This window comes from Peromyscus californicus, unplaced genomic scaffold (genome assembly GCF_007827085.1).
Source record: "Peromyscus californicus insignis strain IS unplaced genomic scaffold, ASM782708v3 Scaffold_8__1_contigs__length_139910024, whole genome shotgun sequence".
Classification (NCBI taxonomy): domain Eukaryota; kingdom Metazoa; phylum Chordata; class Mammalia; order Rodentia; family Cricetidae; genus Peromyscus; species Peromyscus californicus.
In genome coordinates this window covers 38,847,674-38,864,574 of record NW_026294606.1, presented here as the reverse complement: position 1 = coordinate 38,864,574, position 16,901 = coordinate 38,847,674, and the positions used below count along the sequence as shown (strand labels likewise).

At 44.4% G+C, this 16,901-nt stretch overlaps 1 protein-coding gene across 4 annotated transcripts in view; it reads left to right on the top strand.

Annotated features, from left to right (window-relative positions):
- Dcdc2 (doublecortin domain containing 2) overlaps positions 1-16,901 on the top strand; it is a 213,257-nt gene that overhangs the window by 100,345 nt on the left and 96,011 nt on the right. For all 4 annotated transcript variants that reach the window (XM_052728338.1, XM_052728335.1, XM_052728337.1 and 1 more), the window contains one exon: positions 4,745-4,904. In XM_052728338.1, the coding sequence (XP_052584298.1) occupies positions 4,745-4,904 (160 nt within the window). The remainder of the gene's footprint in view (positions 1-4,744; positions 4,905-16,901) is intronic.

Below are 16,901 nucleotides of genomic sequence, written 5' to 3'. Positions count from 1 at the left end.
CTGCTTTATCAACCACCACCACAGCAGGGGTTACCACATAGTAGTACTGCTTTATCAACCACCATCACAGCAGGGGTTACCACATAGTAGTGCTGCTTTATCAACCACCACCACAGCAGGGGTTACCACATAGTAGTGCTGCTTTATCAACCACCACCACAGCAGGGGTTACCACATAGTAGTGCTGCTTTATCAACCACCATCACAGCAGGGGTTACCACATAGTAGTGCTGCTTTATCAACCACCACCACAGCAGGGGTTGGCACATAGTAGTGCTGCTTTATCAACCACCACCACAGCAGGGGTTGGCACATAGTAGTGCTGCTTTATCAACCACCACCACAGCAGGGGTTGGCAAAACTCTTTAATCTCTAGCAGCAATGACTGCTGATGTCTGACCCATGTTCCAAGTTACACATGCAGCAGGCAGTCCCTCCCTCTCCTCTTTCTCCCCTTTAACTTCCATATGATTTATCTACCACATGCAAGTTATATGACAAAGTATCAGCAATTCTTTCTTTTCTCTCAGTTGGGTTTGCGTTTTACTTGAAAGGTGCCTGGACAGCAGTCCTTACTGAAGGGTTGGAGCGTGTGTGAGCATCAGTTATCAACAACAAACCTTCCTTCTATGATTGTCTGAATTAACCAGTCTTTAAAAACTATTTTACTATTGTGTGTTGTGTGCACATGTACATGTGGTGCATGTACACCTGTATGCACATGTATGTAGAGGTCAGTTGACATCAAGGGCTCGGTTTTACGGCTCTTCACCTTAGTTTCGGAGATAAAACCTCTCACTGAACCTGGCCATCACTAATTGGATAGACTGGCTGGCCAGTGGCTCCTGCCTTTTGTACCCCACCTCCTCCAGTTCTACAGTTAGAGACACATACTGCTCACTGGTCATTTACAGGCGAACTGAAGGTTTGAACACAGCTCTTCATGCTTCGCACAGCAAGCACTGTACCTGTGGGGATAGATTTTTTCTGAAAACTTCTTGTTTTCAGAAATGGAACTTTTGCCTTACTTGTAGCCAACCTAATAATATGCCTTGAAATAATTCAGAACCATGAATTCAGCTTGCTATCCACTGTGCACTCAGCATGTTTAACCGCCTGCTTTAAGATAGCAATGGAATCAACCTCGCTAAACTTTGCACTTCCCATGCATTCAGCTTTTACAACGCAAGCTAACTGCATGCCTTTAATCTTAAACTATGTACTCTTTCATGACCCTGACCATTGTGTGTGTGCATGTATGTGTGTGTGTGTGTGTGTGTGTATGTATGTATGTGTGTGTGTGCATGTGTGCATGCATGTGTGTGTGTTGTGGTTATCGTTTGCTAAAGGAAGCCAACAGGTTGGCAGCAACCTTTAACAAAACAACCTTTAACAACCTTGCGAATATAGGTTGATGTCTGTTTGTAGTTCTGAATGTTACTCTGGGCCAGTAAAGTAACTTCTTCCCTGTAAAACTCAGCTAAAATTTTCTGAGAAAAAGTATTCTTTATTCCTTTCCTGTGCCACATTTTCTATGCTGCTCAATAAAAAGCTCGCAGGGACAGGCAACAGGGACAGACACACACAACAGACAGACAACAGATAGGCCACAGACCACAACCCACAGAGAAATGGAAGACACAGAGAATTCCTACTTGGGCTTGTTCCTGGTCTAAACTATCCCAAGAGGAAGTCTTTTCATTTCTTTTTTTTTTTTTTTTTTTTTTTTTGGTTTTTCGAGACAGGGTTTCTCTGTGTAGCTTTGCGCCTTTCCTGGAACTCACTTGGTAGCCCAGGCTGGCCTCGAACTCACAGAGATCCGCCTGGCTCTGCCTCCCGAGTGCTGGGATTAAAGGCGTGCGCCACCACCGCCCGGTGCTTTTTTTTTTTTTTTAATAAATTTATTTATTTTACATCCTGGCCGAAGTTTCCCCTCCCTCCTCTCCCCCCAGTCCTTCCTTCCCACACCCCTCTGTGTTACCCACCCCCAATCCATTCCCCTCCATTTCTGTTCAGGAAAGGGCATCAACCTATCTTTCTGAACGTTCCCTAAACCACCCCTCTGAGTGTCCCTTTCTGAAATGAAGTAAACTTAATCCCTGGGCAATCTACCATGAGGTCTCTGTTCTGTCTGGTCACATCCTACTGCTGGTGAGTGATGCTTTTCCAGATAGTAGTAACATCACCCTTGCTGGGATCCCAAGTCCCTTACTCAGTGGGTTTTCTATAGAGTCCTTCCAAGTTTAACAGCATCCCAAACCTTCTAGAAAGGCACCAACTGTCTGTGAAGGGTTACTGTTGTCACACAAGTTTTCCAGTGCTGAGACCTCAGGACGAGCAGACCTCATTGAAAGCAGACCGCAGTCTGGGTCTTGGCTAATGACTTCAGAAGTCCCACCCCTGTCATGCTGTCTGTCTGTCTGTCTTCGCCAGACAGCCACTGAAAAAAGGGAAAGAAAAATACATCTCTGCTTGTAGATCATGCAATAATTAAATGGAAACGGGATGTTTAAATTGCAGTTGGAATGGAAAATTAAATTATGCAAAAATGTTATAGATTTGGACAAGTTTTCATACTGTTAATAAATCTATGCATAATTCATTTTCTTGTAGGCTGTGACAAAATAGCATAAATAACTTCATTTGTAAGATGGTGTTTTTTTTTTCTATTCTTAATTGGATGATGGCTAAAACCATTTAAATGCTTTTGGGTGACTGAATATATAAATGTTTAAAATGAGCAGTTATAATAGGCTTCCAGGCAGATTTGTTTATTTAATATTACTACATTTATTTTCAGATAGTACAGATGTTGCATAAAGATTGCACCCAATATGGTCGAGTTATTTATTTACTTACTATCTTTTTTTTTTTTTTTTTTTTTGGTTTTTTGGAGACAGGGTTTCTCTGTGTAGCTTTGCGCCTTTCCTGGAACTCACTTGGTAGCCCAGGCTGGCCTCGAACTCACAGAGATCCGCCTGGCTCTGCCTCCCGAGTGCTGGGATTAAAGGCGTGTGCCACCACCGCCCGGCAAAATATATATTTTTTTTTTTTTGGTTTTTTTTTTTTTTTCGAGACGGTTTCTCTGTGTAGCTTTGCGCCTTTTCCTGGAACTCACTCGGTAGCCCAGGCTGGCCTCGAACTCACAGAGATCCGCCTGGCTCTGCCTCCCGAGTGCTGGGATTAAAGGCGTGCGCCACCACCGCCCAGCTACTTACTATCTTATTCTTGCAGTGCTGGAGATGGAATGCAGGGCCTTGCACATGGTAGGCAAGTGCTCCATCAGCAGGCCACACCCCATCTCTGATAGGACTTTATATGTCTTTATCATCTACAGCTATATGAGCTCTGGTCTTGGAGAGAACACCAGACCCTTATCACCAGGCACTGTTCCAGTCACCTCACACATGTCCCCCCTTCATTTTGTGACAATGTAAAGGCAGGTGCATCAGCCACATTCATCTGATGAGGGAATTGTGTGTGCTCATGCGTGTGGTTGGAGGTCAACCTCTGATGTTGTTCCTTGGGATACCTTCCACTTGGTTGTTTGTTTTGGACAGTGCTTGGAAACTTCACCTGTTTGGATAGGCTGGCTAGATGGCCACAGAGCTCTAGGGGTCCCTCCCCAGGGCTGGGATTACAAGTACCATCTCCGACAGCCCGAACTGACCTACTCTGGTGATGGGATGGCCAAACACCCTAATTGTTGTGCTAGAAACCTCATCCAACTACTGAGGGATCTGGATGCAGAGATCCATGACTAGGCCCTGGGTGGATCTCTGGGAGTCCAATTAGCAAGAATGAGGAGGGTTTATATGAGCGAGAATTGTTGAGACCAAGGTTGGATAAAGCACAGGGACAAATAGCCAAATGAATGGAAACACATGAACTATGAACCAATGGCTGAGGGGTCCCCACTGGATCAGGCCCTCTGAATGGGTGAGACAGTTGATTGGCTTGATCTGTTTGGGAGGCATCCAGGCAGTGGGACCAGATCTTGTGCTCATTGCATGAGTTGGCTGTTTGAAACCTGGGGCCTATGCAGGATTGTTTGGCTCGGCCTGGGAGGAGGGGACTAGACCTACCTGGACTGAGTCTACCAGGTTGACCTCAGTCTGTGGGGAAGGCTTTGCCCTGGAGGAGATGGGAATGGGGTGGGGGGGTTGGGGGGAAGGTGAGGGGGACGGGAGGGGGGAGAACAAGGGAATCCGTGACTGATATGTAGAACTGAATTGTATTGCAAAATAAATTAAAATAAATTAAAAAAAAAAAAACCAAGTACCATCTCCATGCCTGGCTTTTCCCATTGGTTTCGGGATTTGAACTCTGGTTCTCCTGCCTGTGTGGGCAAGCACTTTACCAACTGAGCCATCTCTCTCCCCAGCCAAGGAATGTTTTTTGTTTTTGTTTTTCTGTGTGTGCCATGGTGATGGACTCTGGCCTCACCAAGTGCTAGGCAGGCACTGTGCCTTTGAGCTCCATCCCCAGCCCCAAGGGAAATAGTTTTATGGCCTGCCTGGTACCTGTGCCAATTGTGAGTGATTATTTTTAGTCTTCTTTCTCTGCCAGACCTTCCTCCTGCCTCTGGGAAGATGTGTTTGCAGTTAATGTGGTACCAAGGCCAACAGTTGGAAATTAATGCAGGGTCCTGTCCCTGGGATCACTAGTTAACCACATGTATGTACTGGGAATACCATTGAGAGTCTACTAGCCAATAGTAAGGGTCTAATCTTTTGTCATTTAGGGAAATTATCGCCAATCTAAGTCAACTGTCGGCTCCAGCGATAACTCATCTCCTCAGCCTCTGAAGAGGAAAGGGAAGAAAGACACAAATTCAGAAAAACCCACAAAAGTGAAACAAATTGTGAAGCCGAAGGATTCCCCAAAAGCAGTCCTAAACAATGGTTAGTTTGGTTTTGCATTGCTCATATTATTATTTTTTAAGGCTGTGGATCCATTTTAAATTCCTTTTGTTCTAAAGTTTTTTATTTTTAATTGTGTGTGTGTGTGTGTGTGTGTGTGTGTGTGTGTGTGTGTGCGCGCGCGCGCATGTGTGCACAGATGCTGGGAACTGAGTGTGAATGTAGCAAGTGCTCTTAACCACTGAGCCACCTCCCTAGCCCTTCAATGTTCATTCTTAACTTGATAACGTTCATTTCTCCAGGCTCACAGAGGGTATTCCTTTTTGTCTTGTCATATGTGAAGCTGTTCAAAGAAGTCTTTCCCTGGGCGAAAGGCAGCTATTTCTCCCACTCGGCTTCTGTTTGGGATCAGATGTTGGCCTTTGAGAATCTTTGCTTTGAGATTAGATCGTTGTTTAAGGCAGTCTTATTAGGACAAAAGGGACATTGCCATCCTGTGCACCCACTGAGAGTGCTTGCTCGGCATCACACTTTGTCTCAGTGCTGTTGACTGGCCTCTGCGGTTGAGGGTCTGCATTCATCATTTGCTGGTATTCACAACTCACCTTCTTGAAAAGATGTTCTGATATCCAAATGAATACTGGACACACATTAACTTTACTAAAAGTAGCTATAAGATAAATTTAACAATTTCTAATTTGAGCCAGCCATGGTAGTTCATGCCTGTGATCTCAACACTTGGGAAGTGAAGGCAGGAGGATTAATTAGGAGGTTAAGGCCAGTCTATGCTATCTAGTGAGTTCAAGGCCCTCTGGTTCTCAAAAACAAACAAAACCCAAAGCAAAACAATTTGCATTGGTCTGAGAATCCACTAGTGTGAGACAAAGGTGTCCCGAGTCAGGACAAGTGCAATGGAATGGTGGACTTTCACACAGGTTTTGTGGAGAAGGACTGTGTTTGGTTTCATTTCAAGTGCATTCTCAATAGGATGGGCTCACAGAACGGAGAGAGATTTGTGTCAGCCAGCTGCTGTCTGGAAACAGAAAGCGGAGTGGTTGCTTTGTCTTCTCTACTCAAGGTCCATCCACATAGACTAGCGTGGGATGCTCGGGGTGAAGACTGACAGGAGAATGCTTTGCGTCATCAATAGAACCCAGCCCACATGGGAACTCCACGTGACATGAGGAATCATGTGGTATTCCCAGCTGCAGGGCAGCAGGAGCTCCTGGGAGGGTTAGAGGATGCTACACAGATGGCCGAAGAATCAGAGACAAGTGGTGGAAGGTTGAAAGAGCAGCCTAAATGATCAGGCGGCCTGGTGGCTGAGGCTGGAGGATCTCAAGGCTGGGCTAGAGAGTCTAGTGAGCTCATGCTTCATAAAACACGAGAAGGGGCTGAGGATTTAGCTCAGTGGAAGAGCACTTGTCTGATGTGCATGAGACCCTAGGTTCACCCCCCAGGGCTGCAGTGGGGCACAGCACAGGATAAATGCATGTCTGGTTCCAGGGTCTCCCTGGGGGATATTAGCTTGCTGTTAGACTTGCTGGGCCTCGTCCTTCTGTCTGTGACCTTAGGCAGTCAGTCTGCTTCCTCCTTCAGTCCCACTGTCCCACTGTCTTCCTCCTAACTGTCATCTCAGGTTGTGATTTTTCTTCACTCTTTGCATGCCCATAGCCTGTTATATCCTGTCCAGAGACAGGCATGGAGGAGATCAGATGAAATATAGCTGGCAGGTATTGTTGGGTGCCTATTGTACAGGACAGGAAAAAAAGTTAGCTGGGAAAAACAGGCCATTTTTGAAAGCTGAAAACAACAGAGGCCTTATTTTGATAAACATGTATTGCACATGAAAGCTCCTAAAACTGTGTATGGACTGTGGCTTACTGCTGTTGGTTTGTTGAGACAAGTTCTCACTGTAGCTCAGGTTGACCGGGAACTCACTATGCAGCCCAGGTTGGTCTCAGACTCATGGCAATCCTCCTGACTTAGCCTTCTGAGTGCTGGCATGAGCTATCAAGCTTCTTTTTTAAAATTCCCAGCACTAGCCTTGGTGTAATAGAATCAAGGCATTTAATACATGTCGATCAAATAAATGGTGGAAATTAAAGATGGCTGAGTCTCTGTAATACTTTAAACCCCACTAAGAAACTGGACCCATTTAAAGCTTTTAATAAATTATTTAGTTAAAGGGAGAAGATGCTATTTGCTTTTTGTCTTTGAGGTTCTTATCAGTGCACAGAAGTCCCATGTCTACTTACAGTAAGTGTATTTTAAGTCTTTGGGCTTACTAGCGGTCCCTGCACAGGCTGGAGAACACAAGATTGGATTAGCGTTCCTTCCATTGGGAAGCAGGCTGTGTTGGCAAGTTGAACGATCAGCATCCTGGCTCCTGTGGAAATTCACAAAGAGTCTTCAATAATTTTTCTATAGTTTTTAATACTGAAGCAAGTAGTTTGTAAGGTGTGATCAGAAAAGGTGGACCCCTTCAGTGCCCCAGGCCTGGCCTTGAGAGAATGCACAGTTGCTTCAGGTGACCTCCTACCCTAAGTGGGTATTTTCCTAGCTAGCTTTGTGTTGTGAGGGCCACAGGTTCTTTTTTTTTTATTATTAAGAAAAATTTTTCGTTCATTTTACAGACCAATCAAAGATCCCCCTCTTCCCTCCTCCCGCCCCCAGCCTCCCCCCAACCCATTCCCACTCCCCACCACAAGAAGGCAAGGCCTCCAATGGGGAGGCACATCCAGTAGAGGCAAGTCCAAGCCCTTGCCTTTGTCTCAAGGCTGCACGAGGTGTCCCATCATAGGTAGTGGGCTCCAAAAAGCCCCCTCATGCACCAGGGATGGATTCTGATTCTACTGCCAGGGCCCCCGCCCCAAGCAGATCAAACTACACAATTGTCTCACTATGCAGAGGGCCTAGTCCAGTCCCATGCAGGTTCCACAGCCATTGATCCAACATTCATAAGTTCCCTCTAGTTTGGTTTGGTCATCTCAGCAGGTTTCCCCGTCATGATCCTGATGCACTTGCTCATAGAATCCCTTCTTCTCTCTTTGACTGGACTCCTGGAGCTCTGTCTGGTGTTTGACTGGGGCCACAGGCTCTTAAACAGCTCTAGGTCATTATTCCCTGCAAAACTGTGAATCTCTGTCAAACGAAGGTCTTAGGACTTATTTTCCCTCCACACAAGGACTATGCTGCTGATTTAGAAGACTTAGAAGAACTGAGATGAAGAATTTACGTATATTTTTCTATGATAAGAAAAGCATATGAGTCCCCCCAAAATAAACCTTGACTTTCAAAAACATTTATTTTCCATGAAAAGTTCATTTCTGCATGATTGAAATCCAAGCAGCTTCTCCTTAAAGACCTTCCCCAAGATGTCCTTGACTATAAGAAGTTCCCAGATTGTAATGTCATATGTGTCTCTCCCCTAATTCAGCCGTTGTGTTCATTTGCAGCCGAAGCTGCTTTTTCCTTTAATGCCATCTATTTCAGTCATTGGAACCAAGTGTGTGCTTCTTGACGCTCAGGTCTCTAGAGGACTCAAGCAAAAGGAACAGAGATCGTAAGCAAAAGGAATGTGTAGGATGCAGGGACTCCAGGTACTGGGTGAAAATGCACAGGAGCTGCTTTTAGAGATGAAACCTTTGTTTCCTCTACTGAAAAGTGTATATGAAGTGGGGAGAGCTATTTGATTGTATTTCAAAGTCTTACATTTTAGGGTTAGAGTGAATAATTAAGATAATTTTCTAGTCTATATTAAAATATAGTCTATATTAAAATATATTAAAATATATATATACAAATATTCATTCCAATGCTCTTTACATGTATACTATTATTATTATATTTAAAAAATAATTGTGGTTTTAGTCACATGTTTTGCTTTTTTAAAAGAACTATGATGTTTACTTATGTTCGGCTGTGAACTAAATGCTCCCTGACCCAGCAATGCTGCCTTCTGACTGTAGGTGGCGACCTGGCTCTATTTTTATTTTCCAATTTTTTTCCTTGACTGTTTCTCTTGGTAACAGTAAAGCTTAATAATTCAGGCAGAGCAGTGACATATTTCTTCAGGGAAACAAATCCCATTTTCTTTTGTAGCCAAGATGCAAAGTAAGATTGGTGAGTGATTGATGACTGTGGGTCTGCGGTGTGTTTTCAGCGCTGCCTGTGAGATCAGCCTCAGCCCGGCACAGCTTGCTTCCCCTTTTCTTGTGCTGGGGTGCCTAGAGAGATGTTCTAGAGGAGTTAACTAGGTACACTCGCCACTGTGAGCAGAAACACGATGATGGTTGTTTTGAAACAGCATTTTGGATAGCTAGTTATATTCATTGCTATTATTAATATTGGATAACTGAAAAGAATGTAGGAAATATACGAGTTTAGTTAGAAATATCAGAAAGACTGCAAAGAAAGGGGCCTGTAGTGTTATGACATATCATGCTGATAACAAGAAGTGCTTTTAAAATCAAAGTATTAATTTGAAACACAAGGCAAAGGTTTTCTTCTTTTGGAGGACACATGGTTCTTTGGTGTGCGCATGGGTGTGCGTGTGCATGTCCATGTGCATGCATGCATGTGTGTATGTGTGTATGTGTGTGTGTGCACATGGGAACCAGTCTTGTTCTAGTGCAGCCTCCGGCTGTGTTGTTCTGTTTAGCTCATGGTAGTTTTGTTCCTGGAAGGGACACTTGTGTGTGTAGACTCCCGATGAGAGCAGGTCAGCCCTGACTGACAGAGGATGCCTGAGTGTTATGACCTTGCGTGCCTGCCCTTAAACAGCCATGCTCGACTGCAGCTGCACATGGTGTGCCTGCATCGTCCCATGCATGAAACACGGTAGCAATCCATCCTCAGAAATCACATCATATGTACCAGGACGGGAGTGTCCTTGCTTAGGTTGTGAAGCAGCCTAGGCACCTGAATAGTTCTCTGTCACAAGAAACTCTGGGGAAAACCCCTGAAGCACATCTGGAAAACATGCTCTCCAGACTCCTAACCTTGAAAGCGGCATTGTGTGCCAGAAGGATGCACACAGGAGGCCACCAAGGTGGTCTGGTTCTGTTTCATAAGCTGAAGTAATAAGATTTGCTGGTAGCTCTTGCTGCCTTACTCATCTGATGAATGGGAGACATATGTTTCTGTTCCTCTATTGATTGTTGCCACAAAACACTGTGTATTGTGGTGCATGGATCAAAGTCTGTTTTGTTAAATACCAGCTGCTTCTGCTTCTGCCCTTCCTCCTCCTCCCTCTCCTCCTCCTCCTCCTCCTCCTCCTCCTCCTCCTCCTCCTCCTCCTTCTCCTCCTCCTCCTCCTCCTCTTTCTTCTAATTTTTTTGAGACAGGATTTCTCTGTGTAGCTGTGACTGTTTGGAACTCACTCTGTAGACCAGGCTGGCCCTGAACTCATAGAGATGCGCCTGCCTTTGCCTCCTGAGTGCTGGGATTAAAGGCGTGTGCCACCACCGCCCGGCTAAATACCAGCTTCTTAAAAGAGTGGGTATTAGCTTGTCCCACCCCTCATAAGATTGAAATATTGTACAATAATATTCTAATATAGTCAGGGGCTACTAATTTCTTGTATGCTTAATTGTATAACCCCACTTCTATTAACAACCTAGTTTAGAGTATATACTTTGTTGTTTACTTTAATGGTGAGAGACTGAAAAATTGAAAGCTGGATGAATATAATTATGTAAGGTATATGATAATAGTCATTTTTTTTTTTATTCTGAGAATAGAACCCAAAGCCTTGCATATGGTAGGTCAGTGCTCTACTACTGAGCCACACCTTGGCCTTCAGTATTTTTTTTTTTTAGGAAAGAGTTGTATTATATATCTTGTTGTATTACACATTTATATGGTATAGAGAACAATTGAGATACAGCTGATGCTGGACTGAGGCCTCTGAAAGAAATTCTTTTAGGGTTAATATTTGTGTAATCTGGAGCTGGAGAGTGTGTTAATATTCTCTCCCCCCTCTCTACCTCCCTTCCTCCCTCCTTCTCTTCCTTTTTCTGTCTTCCTTCCTTCCTTCCTTCCAGTATATATTTTGCCTGCCTGTATGTATGTACAATGTGTGTGTGCCTGGTACCAGTGGAGACTAGAAAAGGATGCTCTATCTTTGGAACTAGAGTTAGGAACAGTTGTGAGCCACCTTTTATGCTAGGAACCGAACCTGGTCCCATGTAAGAGCAGCCAGTGCTCTCAACTGCCAAGCTACCTGTCCAGTCCTAGTTACTTTCCTTGTGACTGAGATAGAACACTTGACAAAAAGCAGCTTAAGGGAAGAGGGCCTTATTTTGCACACACAGTTGGAGGGCACAGTCCATCATGGCAGGGAAGGGGTAGATGACAGTGGGAACTTGGGGCATGTATTACTCAGAGTTCCCTAGAGGAACAGAACTGACAGAATGAATCTCTGCTCTGCTCCCCCGTGTGTGTGTGTATGTGTGTGTGTGTGTGTGTGTGTGTGTGTGTGTGTGTGTGTGTGTGTGTGTGTGTGATTTATTAGAATGGCTTTCAGTCTGTGGTCCAACTAGTTCAACAGTGGCTGTCTACCAATGGAAAGTCCAAGAGTTCAGTTGTTCAGTCCATGAGTCTGGATGTCTCAGCGGGTCTCCAGTATACTCCAGAATTACAAAGAAGTAGGCTCTCATGACAACTTCTCCCCCAGATCCACTGTTCCTCCATTTCCTTCAGAAAAGAGCAGGCCTTCAGTGCTATCAACTGGACATGGCTAGCCAGATGCAATAAGGCTAGGCACAAACCCTCGTATCAAGACTTGATGAGGCAGCCCAGTAGAAGGAAAAGGGTCCCAGGAATAGGCAGAAGAGTCAGAGATGCCCCCCACTCTGACTGTTAAGAGTTCCACAAAAACCCTATGCCAAACAACCACAGCATTTATGCAGAGGACCTAGTGCAGACCATACAGGCTCTGTGATTGCTGCTTCAGTCTCTAGACACCCCGACGAGCCCTGTTTAGTTGATGCTGTGGGCTGTGTTCTGGTGTCCTCAACCCCTCTGGCTCCTACAATCCTTCCTGCCCCTCTTCCGTGGGATTCCCCAAGCTCTGCCTAATGTTTGGGTGTAGGTCTCTGCATCTGCTCCCATCAGCTGCCAGAGAAAGCCTCTCTGATGATGATTGGGCTAGGCACCATTCTACATAGGGATTTTCAAACTTTTGGAAGGCTGTGTTTCAAGAATTCATTTTAAGTAGGTATTTTGAGACTCAGATTATATTATATATGTATATTTCTTACAAACCTCAATGTGACACATCATTCAACTTAGTCATTTTGTTGTACAGGTGGCATATGAGGTACTCAGAAGAGCAAGGGTGTTTCTAGTGGAAAATGAAGTAGGAATTCCATTCCAGAAAGCCAAGAACTTATCCTGTCCTTACTCTGTGTGGATAAAGAATTGTCCTGGGTCAGATTGCTGCCATAGGCCTGGACCTTGTGGTTTGGGCCTCAGGAAGCTTCCACAGGTGGAAGGGTGAGGGTAGGGTTCAGGGTGAAGGCACTGGGGTTCTTTCTTCAGCATGTTCTACTGCAGGAGGAGGGTGTTGGGGCTCCTGGGTCTGCTTTGCCAACTGCTTTTTTCTCAGATGTTGCCCATTACTTCTAAGCAGAGACTTTTTCTTTTTTGTCCTACCTGGGGCTCCAACAATTCCACAGCATCGTCCTCATTCAAAGTCAGGTCTGAACCTTTTTGTAGCTTACTAAGATGAAGGGAGAAGTTTGTAAGGCAAACTAAAGCCTTACATGAAGCAAGATTCATCCACTTTTCAGAAAGAACTAAAATTGGGTCACCCTGGGCTTTTCACTCTGGGATCTGAGGTATAGACTGGGCTTGGCTCTTGTGGTGTCACGAAAGGCTGTGAGGTCAAAGTACTTCACAGGGGATGACAGGGTGCAGCAGGGAGCAGCTGGCATTCATTGCCCTTCATCCCTCCTCATACCCCTTTTTCTTTTCTCAGGCCTGGGGTGAAATGAAGTCAGGATAGGACTTGGGCCACTAGTGGACCAATGATTCCTTTCTCTTCTGTCACATATAAAGGAAACAGACAGGCATTCAGTGGTGGAGAATGCAAGGTGTCTCTTGTTGAGAGTGTGTGCATGAATGCTTGTGGTCCATAATGCCCATGCTATGATCACTGAAAGTCATGCTGCAAGTCACAGCAGTTAGGGTACTCATTCCTGGCAATAAGTCAGTGTTAGATACTGATCTGGTATTTTATAAGCTTTGTTTTCAAGTTCTCAGTGTAACTTAATCACATTTTCATAGTAGCTTGGCAAATGGCCTGGGAATGGGGAAAGAGAAGGCAGTTTACCTAGAGCCCAAGGGCATGAGAGTAGTCAGTGGTTCTGAAAATGCCCAGGCTTTCATGCAGCAGGATCAGAGGTGGACAGTCCTGTGTCAATATCTGCACTGGGTCTCTGGTAGGAGTGAGAGATGCTATTCCATTATGCTGTGCCCTGTCTTCCTTCAGGACTATGAGTGTGATGTCCTGTGTTCTGGAGAGTTCTCATTTCCCCACTCTTCACTCCAGTGTTTCTTCTTCCCATTGTGAATTGGGAGGATTGATTTCAGCCCTTTTTCTTCCTTGGCAATCTGATGTCCCAAGGGGCCTCCTCTGTTCTTACACAGGCCAACCAGGGACAGAGTCCATGGTCAGCATTCAGGGAACACTGGAAAAGATGGCAGTCTGGGAGCCTGGCCTCTAGTTTACGCCTCAGATGACCAGACTCTTATTTGTTTGTTTTTAGTTGTTTTCTTATTTTTAGGATAGAGTATTATTGTGTAGCCCACACTAGTCGAGAAATTTTCATATAACCGAGACTGGCCTCTAACTTGTGGTAATTCTCTTGTCTCAGGCATCCAAGTGCTGTTATGACAGGCCTGAGCTACCACCCCCAGATGTCCTCATTTATTCATTAAGCAGTTGCTTGAACACCCAGGATCTCACACACTTGGAGTACAAACTCTCCTCCAGGGCTTTAGACTTGGGAGCCCCGCCCCCTTTCTAGGAGCTACTTCACTTGTAAGCATCCCCATGTAAGCATCACATGCTGAGTGAAACCTCAGGGTAGCTGCATTTTCTTTCCTTTGTACCAATTGCTCTGAATTTATACCCTTGCTTCCAATGGTTATTATTCTGGTTTTATGTAGAAGTTGGTTTTTTTGTTTGTTTGTTTTTGGTGAAGTAGAACCAATTTCTCTTTTTCATTTCAGTAGTCAAATTCCTTCCACCATCTATAAATGCCAAAACGTGTTTTGCCATGCAAATATTAATGTTTTTCCTGTTGGTATGAAGCCTTTTCTTGGGCTCCATATCTGTCTTGTCTGTATAAAAAGTAGCAACACTCTTGGAACAAGCAAGACCTTCTTGCCCAGGGTGCATTTATGATGGCGTGGGGGAGAATCAGCATGGCTAGTTGCTACTATAAGACAGGGTAGGGCTATTTTCCCCAATGCACAATATGCTGGGACTTTTCTGTAGACGTTGGCCTACTTTGTATCTGGTTCTATTTTTGTTCCTCTCTGCTGCCCTACTTGTTTTCAGCCCAAGATAGAACCTTTATTGGAGATCGGCACGCTGTGTGCTACCACAGAGGGGGGGAAGGAAAAGATAAAATACCTACAAAGAACTTCTGAGCATCCTAAATTTAGAGGTTTTCCTCTTATTTTTATTCTATACAATTGAATGATAATTCAAAATTGGTCCAGTTTCACTCCCTTTAAAATGCCTTTGCAACAGCCACTGCTCATGTTGAGACTCGTGCCCTCACTTTACAAGTTCATAGCAGCTCACTCATAGCTGGGACCTCGAAGGCACTGCTGTGCTTAAAACAGCAAGGAAGCCACACAGAGAGATTGTTTTCCAAAAGGAATTGGTGCTACAATAAAGATACAAGGTTCTTCCACATAAATCCCGAGGGCAGGTCCTGAGGCTGCAGCCCCTCAGGCAGGTGACTGATTGACATCACCTCTAGCCTACTGCTTAGCATGGATAGACTGGTCCTATGAGGGTGCTCTTACGCAGCTCATTTCCTAATGTGGAGTTTGTGGAGCAGACATTCTAAGACTTTTGATAGATGTTTCTAACAATAAGAGTTTGATGCTCAAAACTATAAATTTGGGAAATGAATCATGCAAGATTAAGCCACGTTTTCTGCTGACAGATTCTACAGCCTTTGCAGGCGTGCATTTGTGTGTGTGTGTGTGTGTGTGTGTGTGTGTGTGTGTGTGTGTACTCTGGTGTACGCACACGCAGAAGCCAGAGGAGGGCATTGGGTGTCTTGTTCTATTACCCTCTGCCTTATTTCATTGAGACCAAGTCTCTCACTGAACCTGGAGCTAGGTTGCTGGCCAACAAGACCCAGCAATCCATCTTTGTTGGTGCTGGAGTTACAGGAGTGCCCGTGGCCACACCTGACTTTTTATGTGACTTCTGGGGATCAGAAGTAAGATTCTCAAGCTTGTGCAGCAAAGTGCTCTTACCTACTGAGCTGTGTTCTCCAGCCCTCACTGAGCCTTCATGATATGAATATTCCATGCTTCCTTTCCCTTCCCCTCCTTCTTGTTTCTCTTCCTTCCTTTCTCCCTTTCCCTTCTTACTCTTTTTCTGTCTCTTTCCTTTTCCCACCCTCTCTCTCTCTCTTTTTCTCTTTTTGAGATAGGCTTCTTACCATGCAGTGCAGGCTGACCTCAACTCACTCTCCTCCTGCCTCAGCCTCCTTCCTAATCTGTGCTCTTCCCCATCTGGGCCCTTGTTACGTATGACCACCGGGGGAAGAAGCAGGGCACCCATACAGTTGAGTGTTTGTATGTATCACCCTCAGGTTGTGATTTTTCGGGTGCTAATGTGCCAGGGCTGCACTGAGCATGTCAGGTGTGCAGTCTCATTAATCCTCACAGTTGCTGTGTGAGGTAGATGTCGTTATTGATGCCATTATCCCATTTTATTGATAGAGCAGCTAAAGTGCTGAAGTGGGACAAAGCTTGCTTGTGACTCCTCAGTGCTGCTCACTGTCAAGGCTGTCATTTAGGACACAGGGCTGTGCTCTACTGTCCCACAGATCATTATGCCGTTCATCAATTCACAATGGCATGTGCACACAGGGACCAGTAATGGTGTTTATTAATGACAGAGAAAAATAAAGTAAAGAAGACAGTATGTACTTGACAGCCCTCACGTTCTGCACCAATTGAAGAATTATAACAAGAGACTAGGCTGCTGTTTATTTTGTCCTCTGCCTCATTAAATTTGTGTTCCATTAATGATGATGAAGAAATTCAGTGGGATTTCACCGCAGGGATGTATGGTCCCCATACTGAAGAAGACAGTGGATGTGAAGTTAAGATGAAAACTTCCTGTGAGCCTCCCTTGCTGTGTGTGTGTGTGTGTGTGTGCTCATGTACAAAGGCATATACAATCTTCCATGGTGCATCTGTGAAGGGTCTCTCCTTTTATTGTGGGTCCCAGAATTGAACCATCTCACTGACCTGATTAATTTTTTCTTATAGAAATAGAAGGTCTTAAAAAAACAATCTTTTTTATGCACCTCTGTTAATCAAATATTTTTATTAAAATTTTGTTAACCTGTGTGATCTAACTTTTCACCATGACATGATGTGGTACAGTGTTACTCTTATTGATTATTCTTGCTACTTGGTAGAGGTCATGGACCTCAGAGGCCCATGTCTTTCAGTGCTGAGCTGTTTCCTGTATTATTTATATATGTTGTTTCTTATGGTACTGATAATTTTCTCTTCTCTACTTTGTGTATTTATATATTTTTTCTGTTGGAATTTTTGATGGGAAGCAAACATTTTAGGCTGTTTAATTTTTATCTCCTCCTCTTCTAATCTTCCATCTCTTGTCTTTTTGCTTCATCTGGAAAATATTTTCAGATTTATCTCCCAATTCTTCTGTTAATCTTTTCACTATCATGTTTTCAGTTCCCTACCCTGGTTTTGTGTTTTTCGAATTAAAAAGGTAAAATTAAGGTCATGTCTATTCTTTTCTCT